General features: G+C 35.6%; 1 protein-coding gene across 1 annotated transcript in view; it reads left to right on the forward strand.

Annotated features, from left to right (window-relative positions):
* Positions 1-26,581, forward strand: part of LOC149782079 (polyamine-transporting ATPase 13A3-like) — a 95,689-nt gene that overhangs the window by 61,467 nt on the left and 7,641 nt on the right. The window contains exons 16-21 of the mRNA XM_089933516.1: positions 3,114-3,258; positions 7,618-7,728; positions 13,785-13,938; positions 16,578-16,698; positions 18,293-18,417; positions 23,667-23,845. Coding sequence (XP_089789642.1) covers positions 3,114-3,258; positions 7,618-7,728; positions 13,785-13,938; positions 16,578-16,698; positions 18,293-18,417; positions 23,667-23,845 — 835 coding nt within the window. The remainder of the gene's footprint in view (positions 1-3,113; positions 3,259-7,617; positions 7,729-13,784; positions 13,939-16,577; positions 16,699-18,292; positions 18,418-23,666; positions 23,846-26,581) is intronic.

Below are 26,581 nucleotides of genomic sequence, written 5' to 3' on the forward strand. Positions count from 1 at the left end.
AAAAGCATTGTTGAACAATTGAAAAAACTTATCGACTTGTAAAAGCCAAAAATACATTTTGGAAGTTCAAATTTAAACTAAAAGAAAATGTAAGTTTTCTTATTAGCATTTAATACATTTCAAAACAAAAAGCAGCTGGTAAACTTTGTATTGTCATATAGTACCACACATTTAAACACTTATTTGCACACACATAATCACAACTACAGAGACATAAAAAAAATAATAAAGTTTCTGTCTTTAAAATCCATTGGACTGCGAAATAGAGTATTAACTTAAACTTGTTTACTTTGCTGCTTCCTAGTTCCTTCGATGAGTTTGGAGTTGATGCAAGTGTTATTACTGTTCATCCATTGCACTCATTTGAGACAGGATCATACGGCTCAAACTTCCCTAAAGATGCTGTTAATTTTTACAGAGCACTGAAAATGCTCTTTCTTCATCTACCCCAATGTAGGCTAGTGTTGTTATTTCGAAGGAGGTTGTATTCTTCAGAATAACTAATGTTGATATGGTGTTTGCAATGTGTGGAAAGTATAAATGCTTCCCCATGCTGCTGAGTTACAAAATGTCCAAGTCCGTCAACCAAGATTTGCTTTTGCTGGACTTTGCTTGATTCACAGATGACTCATCCTTTCCTAAATCACAGCTGCATTTCGACATTTTTAAGAAAAAATGAACCACACTTTCATACTGCTCTTGGCTTTATCCTTTCTTATCATTTTGCATTTTTGTTTTAAAGTAAAATCCTTCTTCTGTGAAATGTTGTTGCAGATTTTGAAGTAACCAATAATCTTTAATAAAGATGGCTTTAAAATTTTCATTGAAGGCAAGAAGGCAAGAGTTATAACATTTCTTCAGCTTGCATCTCATATTTACTGAACTTCAGATGAATTGGGGTTTACCACTTCAAGTAATTTACCTATGTAGATTAGCTGAATGGACTCTCCCATAAAAGGAATAGCCATTGTCATTCATTTAAGTAATCTGTGGACAGAGGTTGCTTTTCTGACTACATTTGCCTTTTAATTACCTTCATGACAACTGACCCTACATGTGACAAGTTACATTCATTTATGTCAAAAAATCTGTCTCTCTCTGTCTCTGTCTCTGTCTCTCTCTTGTTTTGTCATAAGATGAACTTAAAATTTATGTTATTAAAATATGACTATCAGTGGTTCAGAGTAAAATATAGTGGTTTGTGTGACTTGATGTGGTCTGGCAAGTTTAAGTCAGGCCATAACTCTCACTTATGGTGTAAATCCATTTAAAAAATCTTATCAGTAAAATCAGGGTACAATTATCTGACTGGAACTATCATTATCTGTCAGAGTTGAGGCTACAGTAGTTTACATATCTCTGTCCATTACACTGCAGAATGTATATTGTCAGTGTTTGAATCTTTCCAACATCTGATTTCTTGGCAATGAGCATAGTGTCATCCCTCTTCTTGCTTAGATGAATTGCTTTTATTTTTCCTTCTAAACCAATAATGTCTGATAACATTTTGTATTTTGTGCAACAAAACTTAACAATCCCTGTAAATTCTCATGTCTACCTAGCTATTCCCAGTGTTTATGAATTTTAGTCTCTGGCACACTTTCATATGCATCTTGTAATCTAACTGAGAGAAGTCAGTATGGTTAATATACTGTTTATTCTTGCGTGTGTGTGAACATATTATTATTAAATTGTATTTTATGTGTACATAATAGAGGGCCACAAGGGAGGTTTGTTCTCATTTGTAACTAATTCAGTCACCCTGATGAAATAAAGTCTGTATTATTATTATTATTATTATTTACATATTATGGCAACCATATGTTATGTTGACATGCGCTGAACAATACTCTGCTTCACAGCTGTTGGCTTTTGTCATCATGACAGTTATTGGTGGAAATAAATATCAAAGTTACAAAACCTGACGTCTTGTATTGGATTAATTACCACTTTGTATAGATTAAGGACAAATTAAGTACTTTGTATGGATTAAGGACAAATTAAGTACTTTATCAGCATGTTAGAAAAATGTCATTGAAATGTATTTAGAAATCAACAGATATTCTTGAGATTTTTTCAGTACGCCCCAATGTGTGTCTGCTCTTGAGGGGTACATTTGACATTTTTGGCACTAATATAATGCTGGCTTTCACGTTAGAGCAGTGTCCATCCTAGAAGGATACTTTTGAACATATGGTTCCTTTTCTATTATCACCTTTATCTTTTAACTGCATCTAAGACAATTAAAACTATAAACTGCCCAGGGGCGATATTAATCCATGAGCATTAAGGATGAAGCAATGGAAATTGCAACTATTTACAGTTTATACTTGCTACAGGCATATATATGGGTGTCAAAAAAGGCCTCTCTCTCCCTCTCTCTCTCTCTCTCTCTCTCTCTCTCATCATAAGATTAACGGAAAATTATGGTTTTATAAGCATGACTTTATCAATGATCCTGATTGAAATACAGTGGGTTTTTTTAATGACATGATGTGGTCTGGCAGGTAAGGGTCAGGGCATGGTCAGCTGCTTGTTCCAGTAGAAATATTAGCATTGTAAATCAATGTAATAAGTTTAATACATTTGTCTCCCTCTTATAAGGACACCACTTCTGCAGCAGGAAAGTGGCTTCATTTGAGTGGTGGCCTTTTAAGAGGGAAGTCACACAGGTACGAGTAATTCATACATATAAAATAATTAAGGCATAACATTTTAAAATATTTATTATTTTTATTTACAATTTATGTGTAAGTTATGGAATTAGTGTGAAAAACTTAACTAATATTTTTATTTAGAATGATTTTATATATTGTGGCATTCAGGACTCACTGTAAATTATATGGAAGAATTGTGAAAGTGGACATGAGTTTGAATGAGTCTGTGTCAGAAATCTTCAGCAAATAGATATATCTTGATGTAGCATTTAAGTCTGTTGTTATCTTTATTTACTGTTTTATCATTACATGAGAAGACACTATCACCATACAGTGTTAATTTTGCATGAAAACTCAGATGTAAAATGCCAACCTTTGATTTATTTGAATAATTACTGCTTTTTTGTATGTGTCTGAAATAAATCTGTTATCGTACTGTTACTTTTCCCATTACAGCTTTACAGGTGTGCGGCATGATCCCTCAGAGCTTCATAGATGTCCGTTTCTCATTGGCATGGTAACATGTCACTCTTTGACCATAATAGATGGGGAGGTGACAGGCGATCCACTGGATCTTATCATGTTTAACTCCACAAAATGGGTAAAATCCTGCACTCTCTCTCTCTCGCTCTTTTTTTTCTTTCTCTATTCCACCATTCTTCAGGGGTATCATTATAAGATGTTAAATAATTACAGGTTCAAAATATCAAAAAAATGTTACTCTTTCTTTAGAGAATCTCACATTTTCTAAAAGTATACTTGAGGTTTCTTAATAATTGTCTGATCAAAATGCAACATAATTTGTTTCATATTACTTCCAGTGCCATGCATTGTGAAAGATCATTACTTATTTAAGTGGCTTATGAAGTCTTTAATAGAACACTACCATTGAAACAGTGGCCCCATGCCAGTATTAAGTCACATTCAGTTTCTTCTTACTATAAGGAAAGTAAAATTGCTACCTTGGAAACAAGCTAGGAATCACTACAAACAGCTCATAGGTAATACATTTGATGAGTACATAGAAGGTATTGGAAAAAAATGAATAAATATAGTGGCAGTGTAAGGAAATGAAAGTTTGCTGAGAATTTGATTGGAACTTAATGTTTATGTGACATTTTGGCTACAAATGTTGCCAAGAAATCCTTGCTTCTGTCTCCATTTTAATAAACAAGTAATGAAATAAAGAATTGACATGGGTCAACAAAAACAACATTGGGTGTATATATTGCATTTAACAGTAGTGTTTTCATAATTCATCTCTCAGCTTGTTTTTTTCTTAGCTCTACTGGTCATATACCAAATGGGATGGTCTGTTTGTCCATAGTCCATCCGTCCATTAGCAAAGTTTGTTCTTAAAGTAATTAGATGATTGACATGAAAGTTTGCAACACTTATTCATCCCATGAGCTAGTTGCTCCTAAATGAAAATTGTGCCATTCGGACATCCAATATGGCAGCTAAAGTTGCCATCTTGAAAATCTTGATATTTGTTACTCATCCAGTATGGACAGTTGTATCAGCATGGATTTTTCACTGAGAGACTTCTTATGATGTATCGTTGGTCCTGAATAAAAATGGTTCTGATCCAGTTGCCGTTATTGCTGCCACAGCAAACATCTTTATATTCTTACTGCTATTCCTCCTAAACTGGAAGTCATTTTGACATGGCTTTTTCACCAAAAAGACTTATTTTGATGTATAGTTGGTCCTATATGAAACCAAACTGACCGTATTGAAAAAACTTTTTATTGCTACCCCTTCTGAAGGGATGGTCATATCAACTTGTTTTTGCTAAAAGGCATCATTTGATACATAGTTGATCATATGTGAAATTGGTGCCCATCTGATATCCAAAATATCCATCACAGTGGACATCTTGAAAATCTTATCACTACTTCTCCAGAAGTGAAAGTCATATTGACATAGAAATTTCACCGAAGAATTATTATGATGCTGAGTTGGTCCTTAGCCTCAGTGGCCATTTTTAAAAAGCTAGTTATGGCTATTTCTCCTGAATGTTTGATCATATCAACATGCAGTTTTCACTAAAAGACTTTTTATGATGTCTGGTTGTTTCTAACTGAAACTGGTGTTGATCAGATGTCCAATACACTACCACAATTTCCATTTTGAAATCTTGTTATAACTGCTTCTCTTAGGTAATTGGTCATGTTGATTTTGTGCTTTCATGAAAAGACTTCTTGATGATGTCTTCTTGGTCCTAAGCAAAATGGTGCTAATCGGATACCCAGTCCCTCCAGTCATGGCCATTACCAGCACCAACCAGACTACATTCATGGCACCCGTCTTAAAAATCTTTTCATTGTTAGTCCTTAAAAAACAGAAATCCATATCAACATGAGGTTTCCACCAGGAGATTCTTATGAAACCGTGGTAGTCATAAATGAAAATAGTGACAATCTGACATCCAATATGTCCACCACAGCAGCTAATTTGAAAATCTTGTTATCACTGAAGAATATCAGATGGTTTCAGCACACTGAAGTTAATTTGAAGAAATGGGCCTCTCTTGAATTCCTGGAAATTCTTTCTAGCAAGTAATTTGAAAATTAATATAGCAAATACCATAATTACTCATTTATAAGTCATCTAGTTGCACACTGCACAGAGTCAGATCTTCTGTTGCATGATGCGCTGGCATATCTCCATCTATGCATTTTGTTGGGATTAATGGGTAGAACAAAACAACATAGACGCCAGTCTGCTAGTACATTATGTGGAGGCCATTCAAGGTCTTTTTTTTTTGCATTTGGTCTCTACTCATAAGTGAGGATATATGGTCGATGTAGAAATCTCTAAGAAATCACAAGCTTAACAATGTCACTCAGATTTAAGTAAAATATGCACTTTTGTATTATCTGCATGCAAATCTGCAGTTGCATGAAAATTTAATTTGATGCAGAGAATCAATAAATATGATCATTGGGGTGTATATTTGATGCAGAGAAAGAACGAGACCACAGACAATTATATACAAATTTCAGGGTGTTATGTCAAGTTTTGTTTTAGAGGAAGAGGTCAAACATATGATATACAGGCTTTAATGAACTGATTTAAAATAATCATTTTCTGACAAATCTCTGCACAAAACAAGCTCTTCTGTGGAGCAGAATATTTGGTCATGTCTTTTATTCCATACAGAATTAGAGATGTAAATGGAAAGGGACATAACAACAAAAACTTGAAAGTAAGTTTTGTAATACTTTGACTGGAATGATTACAACAATACTTCTACCAGTATAAGCACAAATCAAACACCTGTCAAGAGCAGTTGTCATTGTGTTCATCTAAATGTTGAACATCAAATGGAGCCAATGCAGCCAATAACAGAAAGCCAAGTGGTTTTGGAGGCATATTTGTATGTGATATTTTTTACCTAAACTACTGTTGATCAAGTTGTGCCATAAGTATGTTCCAACAGTTATGGTGTTAAGAATGGTAAATTCAAGTTAGATCCTTTGCAAGAGATCAGACCTAATTATATGTGGCTTTGAATAAGTCGGAATTAATGCAACAAAAGCTCATGTATATTAAAAGACCTTATTGATACAATGTTCATTGAATGGTGTTATGTCACTGTTACATTATCTTCACTACTATGCTGTAATTTGTATGTATGTATGTTATATATAATTTAATTAATGCTTGAACCTTTAGTGAAAGTTTTGGTATTTTACAGTCTTTCTTGTCCCCTTGGATTAAAACTGTGTGAATAAAATGAGATTGGTATTTAGGGGGATTCTGATTTTAACAGGAAAATTCCTGCATGTAATTAGAAGTATAAACAGTTACATTAATGTATCTTTTATGTGGATTGTTCAAAGGGATGACAGCTAGGGTAAGTAATTGCAGTTTTGGCATTCAAGTATTTTCAGCATCAGATCCTCTCCGATGAATGATTTGTATAAATAACTTAAATCTAATTTTCCAACAACTATTGCAACAATTTTACAAAGATATAAGATCAATCAGATTTGAATAGTTATAGACAACGATGAGAAAGATGAAAGACTGTTAGAAACTGATTTAATAACAATTACAGTAAAAATTGACAGAAGCATGCTGTCTCATTCTGTGAGATTCCTAGCAAAACTATCTTTTACCGAGTATATTAAGTAAATTGTTTGCATGAAGGGACATTTGGTATCAAACATGTAATTTAGCATGACAAAAAATCCTCCATCAGTAATATTAGCATTGTGATGAAATTGACCAATATTCTTCTCACCTCCAATTACAAAATTTTGCACTATTTTATTCACATTATATAGATATGGCCTGTTTATCAATTTTGTAAGATTTCATGCTGTTACATATAAGCTGGTCAGAATAGCAAGTTCTCAGGTTCAGGAAGTAACTACTTTCCAGCTGTACAAAATTACAAGAAAGTCTGGCAGTGTGCCCGCTGTGACTTCAAACTGGCATGGGGACTCGATCAGTTTCATTGATGGCTTTTTATTAAAGATTGAGCAGCTGAATGTGTTCATCATAGCTCAAGACATCAGCAGTTATGCAAAACAAATCGTGTTGCACGTCTTTATTTCAAAGTCAGTTCAAAACCTGAAAATATCCTTTTTCTATTTTTGTATGCATTCATGCAGCGATAAACAAAGTAATATATAAAGACAGTTTTCATTTTCTGTAAGACAATATACTCCTTAAACTGCTTACCTAGAAAAACAATTCACTTGTGCTGTACAAACCATATTTTAGGTATGCATGTCTGTCACTTGTTAAATTTTCTGGCAACAGAAAGGACCTGTCCATGAAAATATTTGTTCAAAAGTAGAAATACTAACAAAACTTATTAGATTTCCTTCTGCAACATGGAATTTCATGAAAGTTTGTCACTTTATAATTATTACAATTAATAAACTCAGTTTTTGCTCAACTTAACAATATTTAAAATTAGATATTTACATTCATTTTGGTACAGATTCTGGATGAACCTGGTGGTGACACAAGTAAATTTGAAACCATCATGCCTGTTGTTGTAAGACCATCATCAAGGGAACAGTTTCTACCACTTGAACATGACCTGGGAATGGTGAGTTTAGTTTATATTTTTATTTTATTCCCGCATATCTTTTGAAGCATTGGCAAGACAAAGGTATCACGTTTCCAACAGTTTTTAATGCTTTTCTCATTGTTAGTGTTTTTTCTTTGAATACATTCCCAGGTCACATTAACATTAGTGTATTTAGGCCTGCTGCCTCCCAAATCCAGCTCTACTAAAAGATGAAAATTTGTCGTTCTGTCGTTATCACATAGAGAAAGGGCAATAATTCTTGCTAATTACCTCCACTTGCCACCACTAGATGCTGTCAGTTTTTAAGTTTTGCTTCCATACAACAACATTGTAAAGGACACCTGTCAGTCCAAGCCAAATTTGTGTTCAGCTTGAACCATCCATACAGGATTTTGGATTTATTTGGATGACTATTCATTTCTAAACAAGCTGTAAAGAAAGGTTTTTGAATTATGTGAATATGTAATGAAATTTTTCACTTTCCCTGACTTTGTCAGATTTAAACCACATGATGCAAAACACTAAAATTGATATATGTTGTTAGTCATGGTTTTACATACATTGCCTACTCACCCAGTTAGTCAAGGGTGTTGTTTTAGCAACTTATTAAAATGCTGCATCATTCATTTATACAGTTTTATTGTACCTGTCATTGTGCAAAATGCACATTATCAGTACCATGTAGTGTGTGTGCCATATGGTCTGAGAATTCTGCAAAAGTCAACCAAGGGGAAGACAGAGGGTGATAACACTGACACATGTTCTTATTAATGGTTTTGTGCGCACTTCTATTTCGCACTAACACAGTTTGTAATGGACGATGTTTTAGTGACTTGTTAACATGCTGCATCATTCATTGATACATTTGTGCTATGTTTCATTTTGTTGTCATTTCAGTGAAACCTGTAAATGAAATGTAATAAATGCATCAAGTTCATGGCCAAGAAGGACACACATTGTACAAAATTTACATCATCAGTACCTTGCAGTGCATGCACCATATGGTCCAAGAGTGTATGAACTACAATTTTGCAGAAGGTGACCGTGGGAGAAAAAAAGAAAGTGATGATGACACAAATGTTAAATTCCTACAAGTACTTATGATACAGTGGATGATTGTACCTCCAATTTTAGGCAGCTTAGTTGGTCAGTCTGATTAAAATTAGATCTCCACTGTCCTACATGAAAATCAGATCTTCACTGTCCTGTGTGGAGACAGCGTCCACCTAGGGGTCATGTTTTGGTTACCTAAGTTATTTCCATAATTGCTAATTTTGTCAGCCAATCAGATAAAGTCTTAAATCTTCGCATTTAGGAGACCGTGTAGTATTGCTGAACGACCCCCTTAGTGGTCATTGTCAGATTTCTTCATGTAGGACACTGGAGTTTTGATTTTAATCAGATTGCTAAGGTGGTGCAAGTCCCCCTGCATGCCCAGGCATTGCCTTCAGGCCTGTAAGTCTGGGCACATGGGGATTTTAGCAGATAAACAGATCCATCAGATGCTATCATAGCTAAATTCCAAGCCATCCGTGATCATTGAACCATTTGAGCTAGGCCATCCACCCAGTCCAACCATCTCAGTCAGGGGATCTTACTGAAAGATCTATCCATTACACCAGGCCTATGGCTTCATCTTTCTACATTTACAGAGATCTTAATGATATACCTATCTGTTTTACCATGTTACAGCCATATTTAATCACAATTATGGGCTCTCTGTCCATCATAACATGACTGTACAGTTATAATTATGGGATCTTAGTGATAGGTCTGTCCATCTTGCCAAGCAGAAGACTTTACAGTCATATTATGACACAGATTTTAATGATATATCTGTCCATCCAGTCATTGCCATAACATGGCCATTACCAGCACCAACCAGACTATCTTCAGCATTGGCAGTAACAGTGCTGACCATACTCCATGCGAAACAAGCTTTCTTTACCAATACAACAAGAGGAGCCAGTTTGTCATAAATTCACTGCTTACCTATATGGCATTGGTCATGAATTATATAGAGATGATGGCATTGTGTTATCCTTGCCACAGGGAATGATATATCCTGAAATAGACACAAACTGTGAAAGGGAGTGTGTGAAGATATTCCTGAGCAACAGCCCTACTCTGATCCACCCCTAGTGAGGACAGAGTTTAGTTTTAGGCTGCCATCAAGGAGATATACTGGGTGTTGCACACTGAAATTGCCTCCATCTCTACTACCATACATGATTATAAAGTCAAAGTATTGGATGACATTGATAATGAAGAAGTCTCCATCCTTCCAGCTGCTTCCCAAGTGAACAAAATTTGAGGAGATTACCAATAGAAAGTCTTGACATATCTCTGATCCAGGGAAAGCAATGATTTCTTTATAGAGAGCCAAGTACCAACAACATTTTTATCATGCTGGTACATGACACATTCCACTGCTTAGCATGCTGAACTCCCAGTGCTAGATAAAAACTCACCAGCTGGCAGAAAAATCAACCATCAAACTTGCCTGAGAGTTGATGGCCCAGATTGCAGCTTATCATTCAATGCTTTGACTGGTTCTCCCAATCTTGACTTAATATGTCATGACACCTGTTTGAGTGCCACGTTGCTATAGCTGCATCATGCTGTCGTTAGGGATGATTCTGTTTGGCTCGCCATTGATAAATTGGAGCCTAATTAAAGTTCATAGACAGGATGCTCAAGAACTACCCCTTCAACTTGACACTCCACTCATATCCAATTTTAAAACCAAACTGTCCCTGTGACAAGAGAGGGATAATAGGCTATCCAAACCAAGGGATCTTTTATATCCCAAGTGCCATTTATATTGCCGCCTTATGCCATCAGACAAATAAGCCGATCTAGTAGGCACCATTACAGTGGAGGTAAGAAACCTAGTTTCTCCACACCCAAGCCTCCTGTCTCCTGCCACTAACTTAATACCCCCAATGCTCAGTCATTCTATGGTGGAGGGTGCTAGACTTTTGCAATTCCTATCATGTTGGATCAGTCAATTTCCACCAGTTGAATGGGTGATCCGTGTCATTTCAGAGGAGCGTAAGATTGGTTTATCAGACACCTTCTACTTATTACTCCTTCTAATGGATGTGCTAACAGATCAGGAGAATGATGATATTATTCAGCAGAAAGTTGAGTCTCTCATCAACAAACAAGTAGCGGAGATTGTACATAAACCACAATCTTAGTGGTTTCATTGACAGGTTGAGGCCAATCTTAGACTTGAGTTGCCCCGGCAGATTAATTCTTCCACTGAGGTTCAAGATAAAAAATAAAATGATCTATATGACTCTCAATATGAAGGGACACATATTTCATCAGTCTTGATATCACAGATGCCTACTTTTTTGTCCCTACTCACCCAACATCACAAAAGTTTCTTCACTTTGCTTTCATCGACAAAGTTTACCAATTTTGACTCCATTGTTCTGTCTAAATATCATACCCTTTGTCTTTACCATATTATGGATTGCTTTGTCACCCTGTTCCAGTTGACTTCCTCTGAGGCAATAGTTGCATGTCTGGACAATCCCCAAAAACATAAGTAACATTCTCCTGTCCCTTTTTAATCATCTTGGTTTTTCATGATTTGGGAAAAATCCAGCGTTCACCCATCCTAGTTTTTTGTCCACCTCAGTATGGCATTTATAACCAATCTCTGTCTTGTACATCTCCCTCATATCTGTATCATATGGATTGCTGTACTCATTGGATCTGTTTCAACAGGACAGGGATTTCATTGAGAGAGTTCTTGAAACTCCTCGGGTTATTCATTGTGGCAGCAGATTTGAAATCACTGAGCTACCTGTGTATGATCCAATTCCGAGTGACTTTACTGGCTCCTTGTTATCAGTATCACAAATGAGGTACAATGATTCAGTATCAGTGATGCTACCAGTTGGCTAATGACAGGCATTCTTCTGGAGAAGACCAAACCAGAAGTGATGGTATGTACTATATCACTATGTATGGTTGGAGAACCCACATGTTTCAAGACTTTGCTTTGGTCAGCGGCAGATGGGGACATGCAAATGGGGGACATGGGGACATGCCTGTTCACATCAGCCTTGAAATTAAAGTGTCATGAATGAATTTCAGTTCTGTAAGAACCGACTCTGCGATAAGTCAGTCTTGATTATGTCAGACAACTCAGTAGTAGCTACATGCTCAAACGGAGGAGGGTTAATTGTTACAGAATACACAAAACATGAACTATGGTGTGTACCCTGATGTGCCAGTACTTAAGGTGTCATCATGATATTACTCTACCAGCTGTAGTTTGTACCCCAGTGTGCCAGGATTTAAAGTGTCATGCACATCACCAAATTGTGATTCGCAAGATAGACACCACATTCCACAGAATACTTACATATACACATTTCCATTTCAGTTTTCTTTTATTTGTGTTGTGGTAATTTTATGTTGGTAAAATTATATACCTATTGCCAGAGATAACCACATCCCACTGCTACAGTTTTGTCTTTTAAAATCAGTATTTTTATGTTGACACTTATCCAGTGTGAATTAGTGTTTATTTTTGTTTTTACTTAGTGAAAATTTCATTAATGTTTGAAAATATTTCATTTCTGATGATTTGAATTTGCATTGGATGCATAGTGGTGGAAGAATGGTCAGCATTTGATAGGTATCATCACATGTTAGGGCTTGAGTGACATATGGGCAATTCATTGATTCTCATAGACATGTGTAGGTGGGCACTTCAGAATTAGAATGGTCACTTAGTTGGTTTGTTTTCTTTCAAAACATAGCAACAAAAATATAATTCTGTTAGTGAAGTGCTGTAAGATAATTGGATATGTTGTAATTTTGACATACATGATTATGTGAGGTAAAATTATCATGTCATAATGCAAAACAAACAGCTAGTGTAGTAAATTCCTGTTATAATGACAAACTTGTTCTTGCTCAGTTTTCTTCATTATAATGAATTTGCCATTGCAAAATGAAAACAATTTCTCCCCAAGAATTAACTTGAACCATAAGTTTATCCCTATGATATTGCTACAAATTTCCTTCAACAGTTGTATGTGTGTGGATTATCTTTAACAAAACATATTTGCATAGTGTTCCTATCACCGCTCTGGTGGCCTAGTGGTTAGAGCATCTGCCTCGGATGCGGGAGGTCATGGGTTTGATCCCCAGCTGAGTCATACCAAAGACTTACAAAAATGGTACTAAGAGGTGCCTCGCTGGGCATTCAGCAATAAGAGGTTAGTGTTAGGACTGGTCGGCCCGGTGTCAGGATAATGTGACTGGGTGGGACATAATGCTACATGTCTGCGGCATGATGCCCCAGTGCTAGATATCACTATAAACTGCCACATTGCAGACATCGTAGCGATATGACTGAGAAATTGTTAAAGCTACGTTAAAAATCCAAATCACATCACATCACGATATTGTATGTACAATTTTCTTTTAATACCTCATTAGCATGCTTCATTGTTTGCAATCCTTTGCCTTCATTAATTACATCAGCTACATTATCAAAGTTAATATTGTCAATGAGGAGAGAACTCTGGTAAGCTTATGGTTGTTGCTCCATTTTTTATTTGATTTTATGGACTTGCTATGATGACTTCAGCAAATAAATACTGTTTAAATCAAGTAATTATCACATGACACGTAAGTTCTGTTGACTGGAAGTGACCGCTCTCATGTATGACTCTAAGAAGCTCATTGCAGAGGGGCTGAAAATGAAGCGAATCAACATGTTGATTCTTGGTAATGTACAGCAAATCTCATTCCTGCAAACACCAATTAAGGGTGGTTATTTTTCGAAAGATGTCACAAAGAAGGTGCAATAGAAACGTGTTTGTATGATGTCATGTTATGTTCCAGTGAATTTTGCAAATACAGGGAATTAAGGAAGCCTGACGTTTAAATATGTCAGGCATGAATATGGTTACAATTATCTATTTTTCATACAGAAGTAATTCTATAGCAGCAGACAGTGCTGCACGTGAGTATTCTTAAGAATTTCTTTAATTGATCATTCAAGTTGTATATCAGCATATTTTATTTCTGGCATTTTTCAGCCACAGTTTGAAGTTGGCATTGTGCGACAGTTCACATTTTCTTCAACTCTGCAGAGAATGAGTGTCATCACCCGCACCCTGGGAGAAGACCACATGGAAGTATACTGTAAAGGGGCTCCAGAAAAGATTGTCAGCCTTTGTGACCCAAATACAGGTACCCTGCAATTCCCTATTACCCTGCAATTCCCTATTGTGTATGTTGAAATTCCCCATTTTGTGTACCCGGAACGTCCGATTTTGAAACTCCTTATTTTGTATGCCTTGAAATTCATATTTTGTATACCCTGCATTGCCTATTTAGTATATCCTGAAACTCTCAATTTTGTGTACCCAAAAATGTATCCCACTTTGGGAATCTTGTGAATTGGGCATATTATTGGTTTTAGTTTATTAATAAATTTTCCTTATGCATACTTTATGGTATCTTTACATTTGTTATTTTGAAAAAGTGAAGCAAGGTACACGAGAACACAACATAGTTAAGGAATTGTAAACTAATATTTCTCAACTCATATAGTCGAGGGTCCCTGGGTGGCCATGTGGTCTGAGGCACTCATCTATTTAGATCACTGACATCCTTGGGTGAAATGACATTCCTGTGCCATGTATCAATATGATTCATGATACACAGCCATTGATACGATACATTACCGATGCACATATTAATTGATAATCGTTCCATCTTTAGAAGATCTGTCTGTGGTAGGTGGTGCCCATTTATGTCATTGACTGGTTGTATATCCAGTATGCAGGTGACTGACAGACATGTATTTAGCATCTGTTTATATGCCATTTTCATCCATGACAAGATAACAAAATATACTTTCAAACAGGCTACATGTTAGTTAACAGTGGTTTTTATTCAGCATTTTAGGCTATTTAAGGCTGTTCCATTTGGTCAAATGCAGGACTCACTCTAGCCTCCAGACAGAGGTATTTTGATCAAATAAATCTCATTACTAATTTCCTTTTTTTTTTCATTCTTTTTTGTTCTGTTTATCTTCAACCCAATAGGGATGTATAGTGTTGTAGCACATGATCCCTCAGGGCTAAATTATTTGAGAAAAGAAACGAAAGTTGCATTCTGCTTTTAAATTGTTGGTATTTTAATTTGGCTTGGTATTCTACCTTTCCTACATTTGCTGAAAGGGTGATTGACAAGTAAGCCATCCAATTTTGTCCATGCAGCATATAGGTAAGACTTCTATTTAACATCATTTGGGGGCTCAAAATCACACTATGACATTGCCTTTAACACTCTCCCAGTCCCAGTAATGTGACATACTTCATAACGTTACAAATTATTGTCATCATAACTATCATCAGAGTATTTGCTGAATGAAATCTTAATCTGAAGATGAAGTACCACACTGGGAATCAGCTATTTGGGGTTTCTAGGTAGCTGTATTTTACATATGCATTTGTAGAACTACCTTGATGCATGGTTCAAACTACAACATAATGCTTGCTCCAGGGCACAATGTGCCAGTCAATTAAGTTTAACTAGCATTCATGTCAAGCTGAAGAGCTCAGTTGTGTAAATAGTTGCCTACCTGAAAAGTTTGTTATGACAAGCGCTATGATACATGTACTGACACAACTAATGTTGCAAATAACAGTTTACGGTGAACAGTTCAATAAAAATTATATACTGTACAGAGTACATTTTCATTTACACAGTTTTAAACTAATTTGCAGGAGCTCTCACATATCACTGCTCTTCAAGTATGTAAATTCATACAAATCTTGTGAGACACAGCAGCATGTCTGTTTAAATACTATGCAGAACAATTAATGATCACTTTTGTGCTTTGCCCATACGTCTTGTTTGTCATGCAGGAAATAAGCTACATTAAGTTCTCATTGGTGTTCATTGTTTACCCAGGACTGAAGCAAACAATAACCACGAATGAGAATTAAATGTAACTTATTTCATTAGTGTAGCTTTCAAAATTCGACCAAAGTAGACAAGATCTAAATTAACATAAAAACTTTGCATAAAGATGGTTAATAAATGATGAGTAAAGTACTTAATTATACATGTGGAAGACATTTGGAATGTCTCCTTTATGCAAAACAAGCTGTTGGGATAAAATAAATAGATTGAAATTGGCAGGAGATGGAGGTAATGTTACAAATTTCATCACTTTGTGTTACTTTGCAGAAGGCAAGTGAGTGTTGTCTAGTCTTGGTTTTTACTAATAAAACTGAGTGCCTTGTATCTGCCACAGCTGTCTCAGATGACTTCTCAGTCTTAAGAATAATGAGGCAAATGACTAATAGTTACTGACAAATGCTGAAGATTAAAATAACTTGCATATGATATGTATCAGTTTGTACTGATTTTCCACCTGTTGTATTGTTATGTGTATCGGTACAGCAAAAGTATTGATGCATCCATATACATGTATTGATGAATCGTTTAACCCCAACTGACATCTCACCTCTGTCAAGTCATGCTGGCTAATTTGAGTATTTTGAGAAAGCTTGCCAGTAACTGTCAATGGGTCATTGGCTTCTCTCAGGGTTCTTCCTGGGTTCTTCCTCTTCCAGATATGCTTACCATCAAATATAGCCTATAATGTGCTGAAAATGGCATTAAGCCTTCAAAACTAGGATCCATATTGTCAAATTAACCCAGATATCAGATAACAGATTTTGAATTACTTGACTGCATTAAATTATATCCATTCACTATAAGATTGAAGCATACAAAAGTGGGGGTACCTGCACAGTTGAATTTACATCCATTTTAGCTTATATTTGGTTAATTTCTTTCCTCTGTATTTTCAGTTCCAAGGGAATTTAATGATATTCTTCACAAATATACTATTCAAGGATTTAGAGTTATTGCCCTTGCATATGGCACCTTGGATTCAAAGATCAACTGGCATCAAGCACAGAAAATATCCAGGTATGCCAGTTTTATGCCACATTAATAGTGTTGAGTAGGGGTGTAGAGTGTTACCCTGAATATCTTGTCTGTTCATTCTTGCTTGTTTCTACAGTTAAAAATTGCATTTGGGTCTGTTTACATGCAATATAGTTGGGTAACAATATTATATGAACTGTTTTTTTCTTGAATAGATTACCCAGTCATAATATCTTAGGTTGTCTTTGCACTGCCTTGCAAATTCAGCCATTCCATGTAGGCAAAAAAAACAACGTTCACAGAATCTTTTGGCTTGTTTTAGTATTAAAATTGCTAATGTCTGTTTACCAAGACCAAAGTTGGTCAACAGTGTTCTTCCATTGGAAATATGGACTCTTGCCAAATTCCATGAGTTACCAGTTACTGTTTGGGCTCTTTGTGACCATGTAACAGAAATATTGAGACCTTTTAAGGAGAAAAAGGTGATCAGTCTGAAGACCCTAAAGTTAGGTGATTGTATTGAAAAGTCGTTGAATTCATATGAAACCATGCAGAGTCCTTCATTTTCAGCACAATATCTTGAAAAAGCATTTGAATTTTGGAGAAATGGATGGAAATTTTTTTTTATAGAATGATATTTATATTTTTAATCTATATTGAGCTGCCTATGTATTCCATACATTTGTGGTTGGGTCTTAAATTCCTGTCTGGCATGTTACTTGGACTTTGCATGGCTTATCAGTTGATAATAATTCAGCGGACTAGGGAATAAGGCTATTCCAGGGGCCGCTATATTTGGAACACCTCAGTTGATATCTCTTATCAGCACACAAAGTGAAGTGCTGCATAGCTCCCCCGCAATGTTTAGACATGTATCTATTACTATTAGACATGTATCTATTACTATTAGACATGTATCTATTACTATTAGACATGTATCTATTACCATACTTATATTTCAAGACCAGGCAATCTCAGGTTAAAGGATAGCATGTATCATATTTAAATCAAATTGACAAAGATTGGCTTTTATTTGGGTGATTTCATAAGGTCTGCACACCACTGCAAAAAAAGATAGAGGCAAAATGAAGCTTAATCGACAGAGGTATTTGCCACACAAGACTTTCACACAGAAATTTAAGGTTATAATAGTCTGATTTGTTTAACCAGCTGTGAGTGGAAAGGAGTCCTATAGGCTTGTATATAGATAATTGGAAAGCTGCATTTGAAGTATTTTACCATTATCAAACTGGCCGAATGACAGGGAAGCCAATACAATGGAAACTGTACCATATTATTGTCTGCAAAATGGTTGTCAATGCAGGAACATGATACAAGAGATCGAAATCCTTCATTGAGAATAGAAAAGCACCTGCTGATTAAGACAATACACTAGGATATGTCACAAAACTTCTCCCTGTAAAACCAGGCAACCTGAAAGTAGAGTGGACACTTGGATAATTATTTTGGGAATTATAAATCTTGAGAAAATAAAATGTATGATTTACCTTGGAAAGTTCTTGGAGATCGTTCTTCCTAGGCTGAATGAACCATGGATGATACAAGTCGCATTTGAGAATTTAATTCTCATATTTTTATTATCAGGGTCAACTAAAGATGCTGGTTTGTTTTACAGGGACAAAGTGGAGTGTAACCTTCAGTTCCTGGGTCTGATAGTGATGCAGAACAAACTGAAGAAGCAAACCAGACCAGTTATACAAACATTAAGGCAGGCCAACATACGCACAGTGATGATCACAGGTAAGATGGTCTGCTACATAAATTACCATATATACTCTTGTGATGATCACAGGTAAGATGGTCTGCTACATAAATTACCATATATACTAAGTCGAGTCCAGATGCAGACTGCACAGACCCAGATATGCAACTGCAGATCAGTGTCTGCATTGTTTGCCGTTGGACTTGATGTAAAAGCTGAGTACGCATGGTAGATAGAAATGCAGGAGACCAAGCGTATCAGTCGAGAAGACTAATAGTGTTGGTGTATGAGTATTACATTCTTATACACATTCTGCCAGATCTTAATGCAAGTAGAAACCATTGTGGATTTTCAGGTTACATGTATTTGATGCAGCGTGATTTGATTGTTAGTCATCAAAGTCATACAGAGACACGATATTCTAGAACTATCAGAAAGGTTATAGACATTTTTGCAGAACATTCTAGAACAGTCTGAAATGTTATAGACAGATTTGCAAAATATTTTAGAACAGTCAAAAATGTTTTACACACTGATGGAAAATATTCTAGAACTGTCAGAAAGGTTATAGACATTTGTACAAAATATGGAATTGTTAGAAATGTTATAGACAGTTTTGCAAAATGTTCAAGAACAGTTAGAAAGGTTATAGACAGGTATGCAAAATTTTCAAGAACAATCTGAGAGGTTTATGGAGTTAAACTGACTGTCACTTTTGTAGGAACATTTGCCTATTGATGTCTTACCTGTTAATGTTGAGACAGATATCTCCTTTGGATTAATGGATATCATAATAGCTGCACCATATTGACAACTGGGAGTGCTGTGATTTGTTAAAGTCAAGTATCTTACATAATACACTGTATTCATTCAAAATTTTGATAACAGTATTATGTTGAGAGTTTATCAGTTATGCAGTAAGAATTCACGTCCCTGTTTAGTAAGTAAAACATTATGTCTTAATGATACCATTCTATGTAAATTTGTATAGGAATGAATGGCATGTCAACACAACATGTGCTTTATAGTGCAGATCGTAAGTTATGTAAAACATTTGAGGATAAACAGGTTGAGAACAAAATTTGCAACTATATAAAAAATTATTTTGAAATGAATAAAACATATTGTCATGCAAGATAAAAGGTAAAAATATATTTGACACAGCATTGCCCAGAAAAATTGTTTTCTCGCACTTCTTACTGTGAATTGTATACCTAAAATATAACATATTAGAAGATCTTGTTGTGCTACCAAACAGTGACTGTGGCAGTAAGATTCACAGAGGTTTTAATCTAAGCATATTGTGCTACAGGCATTTCACTTTTCAGTTGGCCGCAGCAATGGCAAAGGCACCAACAATGTTAAGATTTTTAAAGATTTGAAATTATGCATATCACTTTATTATTCATGGCAGTCAAATTTCATGGTTTGGTTAAGAAAAAATACATATTCATGGGCACTTTTAATTTCATGGATTTGTCATTTTCAGAATTACAAAAAATATGATAAAATATGGAGCAATGATGTATATACAGTGTGACCCCGCTATAGCACGCTCTGTTATAACGCGAATTCAGATATAACACGGTTGTGGTGTGGCTCCCGAAATTTCACATACATGTATTTTTCTTGTGCACAAAAAAATTCATAAAAAGTACGCAAAAAAACTTAAACAGTTGCTTATCATTTTGGGGAAGAGATCGCGTATGAATAATGCAAGACGCCCGTGGCTTGGCTATAGAAATTTTATATGTATTTTTCTTGTACACGAAAAAGTTTTTTTTTTCTTCTTAAAAGTAAGAAGAAGAAAAAATGCATAAAATGTTTATTCTTTGATCGCGTAGGTCTTCGCCAATGTCGCAAACTTGGATTGTTTTTCCTTATTGGCTGCAAAACATTCCATGTGTTTTTTTTATTTGTTGGCAACATTGTTGGCTGTTTAAACTATTATGTACAACCATTGGTTTGGAGTGCAGAAATTCAGAGGCCCCATGAAAGGAAGCCACTAACTGGATATAAAATGCACTGAAATTTATCTATTGTTACATAAACAAATTCTTTGTCTATGCTGACAAACCATCTAAACAGTGCATTGTTATATCATAATCCGCTTATCCTGACATCTAGCATGAGTTCTGTATGTTGTGAAATATCCACTTTTTTGTCGTTTAAATTTCTGGTAATGGAGATCAACCGGACGAGGCATTCTCTAGTAATCTATCTTTCATCGGATTTTCGGCCACTCGCTAGTAATTAATATATTTACAAAGACTGGCATTTGTATGTGGATGGTAAGTAAAATTCCTCTTCGTTTCACTCAGAATTAAATCCTTCAGAACGCTCATGTTTTCTGTAATAATCCCTGTCATCAGAACACCTGCGTCTCTATCGTCCATTGACCCATTGTTAATTTTCAGATGCATGCGTGGAAGGCAGCATCACACTGCTACCACAAATGTAAAAAAAAAAAAGAAGAAAAAAACATCTTACTTATTGGTTTATTCAGTAGGCATGGAGGGATAGTAACTATAATAGTCTAAACGACGGCCAATTCCTTTTTAAAAATGTACCCAGATAAAACAGTTTGCTGAAATTTCAAAGGAAACAGATTACCTTTGAAGCACCGACTGTTATGAAAACATACTCAGCAAATGGAAAAAATACCAGTCTCAATCATGCAGTACAATTATTTGATGTTGCCGCCACAATAAGAAATGGGCATTCGTTTGGTTCTCCAAAGCTGTTCTTTAGCGGCGACTTCAAAAGCTTATGCACCCTTCATCAAAGAAAGCCAACAACAATCTTTCAATAACAGCAAAGAAGTTTTCTTCAAAGGAAGTCAGTACAAAACTTAAATAAAAGTGATGGAATCTGATGGATTTTTGCATTTTCCAACGTGACTGGAACACGTTAACTGTGTTGTGAAAGTTTACTTTTTGTAGGGAAAAATTTTATGCTAATGGCGGCTTAAAACACAAACTAACTTTTACTGACTTGGAACGTACTTCAAAGTAAATGTGCTTCGTCATTTGTTACATGATTGTGCTATGTTTTTCCACTGAATTCAGACCAATGTGACGTGTTACAAAATTATTGAATATTTTAAAGCTGTGTGTGCATATTTTCGATGGAATCACTTGTACTGTGGATTCATTGTATATGATGAGGTTCGCAGGTGAGTACACGGTGTTGATACTCTATTCATGCTATACATTAGACATTTATATATAAACAGGATTCACGTACATGTACCAATTCATGGTTCTGTAAATAAAGTAAACTATTATATTATGTCTTCTCTGTTTTCACTACAGGTGTATTTCTTATTTAATATGCATTAATTCAAAATGGTAACTGTGCCGATGAAGCACATATTTTACCGCCCGCATTTATTACCCCCCCCCCACACACACACACAATTTTTTTGTTGTTGGGGGGTACATTTTCTTCAGCTAACTGACTTGGTTGCATATAACACAGTTCGGTATATAACGCGGTCGGATTTTATGGCTCCCAACTACCGTGTTGTAGCGGGGTCACACTGTATCTGTATAAAAATGTATACCATCATTTTTGACCAGACAGGCTTAATCTCTAATGTGTTAATTGATTTGGTTAAGTACGTTATTCATTGCTAACATTTGGCATAAATGTAGAGATATGAGTCAAAGATGATCCCTGCTGATGATGACATAATTTTGCATGTTTTTAGAAGTTAGCAATTCCACTGCAGAAATTAAGATTGCTGTTAGGTTTTTCAGCATTCTTAAAGACCACTATCAAAGCAAAAAGCTCTTAACAGTTAGTGATTAGGCACTAAAAAACAGCCAGTGCTTGTGTAACAGGTTTTTTCCAAAACAGAGCTTATATCTTTTCAGTGCATAAACAGTCCTGTCAAAGTTGAGTTTCATACTTTAAGCTGTCATAGTATTGCTGACACAGTGATCAGCGAGTGTAAAACTTGTTGATACTTGATGAATTCTGTAGATGACTCACTGCCTTCTTTGTGTGGACAAAGTGCTGGAAGAAAATTTCATGTTTTCAAAGCAGTTTGCAAGGAGAGAGTTCTGCTTCATTTGAAGTAAACTGGTATCATGCCATTGTGCCAGCTGCATGATTAGATCTTCCAAATATGTGAACAAATTCTCCAAGGAAAAACTAAAATGATCGTGCTTTCATGAATGGTATTCAGTCCTGTTGATTGCTCAGTGACATGAACTAGGGGATGGTTAATGCTTTTGTGATTTTAATATGTTTGCAAATTTTCTGTGATAGCTTAACGTTTTATTGAATTTTATTTATTATAAATGGATACACAGTGTGCTTTGTGAAGGCTTTTCCATTTAAACATACATGGTACCCAGGGGATTCCTTTTTAAAAAATGTAAGCCAGGTTTTTGGATTACAGAAGAGTTCATATGAAAGTGATACAAAATTCAAAATTGTGTCTACGGGTGACTACACCACTTTGAAAGTGCCTTCCCTGGGTCCCATGTATATTTCACTGGAACAGCTCTGAAGTAAAGAAGAACACAGACTGAATTATTTTGGTTCAGTGTATCATCAGTTAGAGTCTTTACATTAGCTCCTAGCTTTCAAATGATAAAGTTTTGCATGTGAATTTAATTGTAATCAGTACATTTCCATTGTTTCTCATCTTTCTTAAACATATCATGATAATTATATTTCTGAGCACTATAAATATGTTTAGTTTTAAAACAAACAATTGTTGCTTTATTATGGCATAAGGTAGAAGTACACTTTGTTTATCAGCTTAGTTTATTGTATATCAGCTTGGTTCTTATTTCATTCTGACACTGGGATGGTGGCCCCATGAGGCCAAATGATCTTAGGCACTCACCTTTACAGTTCACTCTTGTGTCACCCCTTTCCAAGTGGATTCAAGTCTCAGCCAACATTGGTTTATGAGAAAGCTTGCCATAAGCTCCCATGGGTCTTTGGTTCTTCCCAGGATTTTTTCAGGCTGTTCCGCCACTGAAATATATTGGCTGTCATGTATCATGTGCTGATAAATTGTGTTAAACCCACAAAATCACAAACCTCATTGTGACTCTAAATTTGTAGTTTAGCTTGCCAGCAAAAACGTGAAAATTTGTACCTTATGAATTTAAAATGGTTCACAGTAGATAAAATAAAGATGATACAGTTCATAGGAAACCTGTTAATTTTAAGCCAATAAATATTTAAGAAGTAATATTTTTAGCTTTTGTTACATTTGCAAATGTCATAGATATGTATTCATGATTATATTGCACTGATTTTTCAGGGGACATGATCAAGACCGCCATAAGCGTAGCCAGAAACTGTGGAATGGTGAAACCAAGAGACCAGGTTATTATTGTGAATGCCCATAATCCCGATAAGGATGGCCTAGCCAGGATTGAATGGGAGCATGCAGAAATGCCCGTGGAAGAAAATGGTGAATACTCTGAGCCTGATTTCGAGGTAAATTGAATCAATTCTTGCCTTATTAAACTGCAAGAGTTTCTGATTGCTATATTGTATGATTTTTTTTTTGAATATACATAGTCAGATTGCAGCTTTCCTTTGCCCTTATGCACTTCATTATAATGCAGTTCCAAATACGATACAGTATCAGTTTGGAATCGTTATCAAAATATAACTAGAGTAACCCATCAGGGCAAAATTGTCATTATAATTGTCTTACCTGCATTAACATGTAGTGGAGCATAGATGTCACTTTTTAGCTATGGAGTCATTGTCAGTCACCAATTTTAAGATTTTGTGTCAAGGTTTTAGAAAGTCTATGCTAGCCAGGGTCTTCAGAGCAAATAAGTATGTGCAATGCCAAGCCAATCAGAATGGTTTACTTTTACCAATAAAATTGAAATCTTCTCATGAAACTTAAACTGTCCTTGACAGGAATGTTTTGAATAACACGTGACTATCAAAATAACTGGTGACTTACAAAGTGTTTGAAATCTATATCTATCAAGTGATTTTATTGGTCTCAATTGCATGTCTCACCCATAAATAACAAAATCACATGACATTGTCTTACACAGGAATTATTCTGTGTATACCAAGTGTTGGGATGGAGGTGGTAAGCTAGCAGAGATGATAACATTACATCATAGTGCAATTTACAGGAGAAATGATGCCTCTCTGCCATAGCTATGGCTGTCATTACCAAATATAGACAATGCATTCTGTGGAACCCTTGTTTTAGTACAGTCAGCTTTAGTTATAATGGAATTTTTTGGGATGTCACAGAAAATTGATTTATAGAAAAATTAGTTTTAAATATTGGAAAATACATACAAATGGAATAGATATATATCTCTTACTCAGTCTTCTCATTTATTCATCTCATATGTGTGATTTGGATTTTTAACATAGCTTCAACAATGTTTCAGTCATCGCTATGATGTCTGCAGTAAGGCACTGGGGCATCATGCCGCAGACAAGTAGCATGATGTCCCACCCAGTCACATTTTCTTGACATCACGCCAACAAGTCCTAACACTAACCTCTTAATGCTGAACACAGTGAGGCAGCTGTTAATACCATTTTTGTAAGTCTTTGGTATAACTCAGCTGGGGTTTGAACCCTTGACCTGCCGTATACAAGGCGGATGCTTGAACCACTTAGGCCATTCATATATCTGATTTGGTAATAAAATAAGTCAAGAAATTTAAGGCATGATCATTCCAACATTTGTAACTCTCACAAAACAGTTGGAATTGAATTCTAATGACTGCATATTGTATTTGATTACTTTATTTTCTCTCTAGATGTAGACACAGTTATTATGGTACATTATATAGCAGTGCATACTTTCATATTGCAACACCTTTTAAAGACCCAGTGTCTGTAATGGAGATCTTTGCAAATAGAAATATGCTCACTTTCCATCCTGCTATGATTTTATCTGATCAAACCAAGAATTATAGTTATATTTGTACCACTATTTAATTGATGCTCTTTTCCAGCACTTGGGGAATGGGAATGGAGCATTCTCCCCAACAGTTAGTTTCTTTTATGATGATGGCTTGATATTCATGCCCTTGCAGTCATGACTTTATACGAAAGATATGAAACATAACAAGTCATGCAGCTTTTGATGGATTCCCATGCAGCTTGGTAAATATTATGGTCATTGCCTGAAGATGCTCATCGTGACAAATAAATTTGCTCCCAGCATTTCCAAACAAGTTATTGCCCTTTTCATATTGCAGCTGAATGCATAGTGTGACAGAATTTGTTGAACACAACTAATCTTGCAGTTTCTTTACGGATCACTTAGAAAATTGGTAAATATCATCATTATCTGAAGATGCACTTATTGACAAGCCACCTTTTGAATTTGAGTTAGATGTAATATGTGACAGAACTTTGTGAACACAACTCGTTTCACAGTTCTTAGTGGAGATTTATGAAACTTAGTATATAACAGGGCAATCATCAGATGTTGTGCATATCAACAGATCGCTCTACTTACAGAATTATTGGTACCCCTGGCTACTATACCTTTTGCTCTTAAAGGGCAGAGGATCATTTGTTGTCTGTCAGCATTTATATCTTTTACTTCTCAGAGGTCACTGGGACAACTTTTTAATCTGGTTTGGTATTAATGTTCCTTGGGATGTCCTTGGCTAAATAATGGCTTAGACAGTTTCAGTCAAACTTGGTAGAAATGTTTTTTAGAAAACATTGTTTTTTTAACATTATGTATAGTGTAGCTGCCTTAGCAAGAATGTGGTTTCTTTAGCAGCAAGATGATAAACCTATTTTCAACATCACAGCATTAGCTGAGCCAATTTCAATCACTCATGGCAGAAATGTTTGTTAGGGCAAGCGCCATCAGAAGTATGTTAGTAGTGGTTTCCTTAGCATTGGTGTGGCTTTATTAACAACCAGTTGGAAAACCTATTTTCCACATCACTGAAAAGGCTGAGCCATTTTCAGACAGCTTGGCAGGAGTGTTTCTTAGGGCCTGCTAAATCTTGATTGTTTCCACTGTGATTCCCAAAGCATGCAGCACTGATCATTGTAGACTCAGATCTGCTGATGTAGATTGATGCACCAGCTGATCAGAGTCTCTGCTTTTTCCACATGTGATTTAAAGCTAGTGGTAAGAAATCAACGAAAATAATTGAAGGTTGGTTGGATAAGTCAAATAACCAAATGTTTTATTATAATTTTTCATGCAAAAATATA

The sequence above is a fragment of the Sinohyriopsis cumingii genome, chromosome 15 (assembly GCF_028554795.1).
Source record: "Sinohyriopsis cumingii isolate HCF-2022 chromosome 15, ASM2855479v2, whole genome shotgun sequence".
In the NCBI taxonomy this organism is placed as follows: domain Eukaryota; kingdom Metazoa; phylum Mollusca; class Bivalvia; order Unionida; family Unionidae; genus Sinohyriopsis; species Sinohyriopsis cumingii.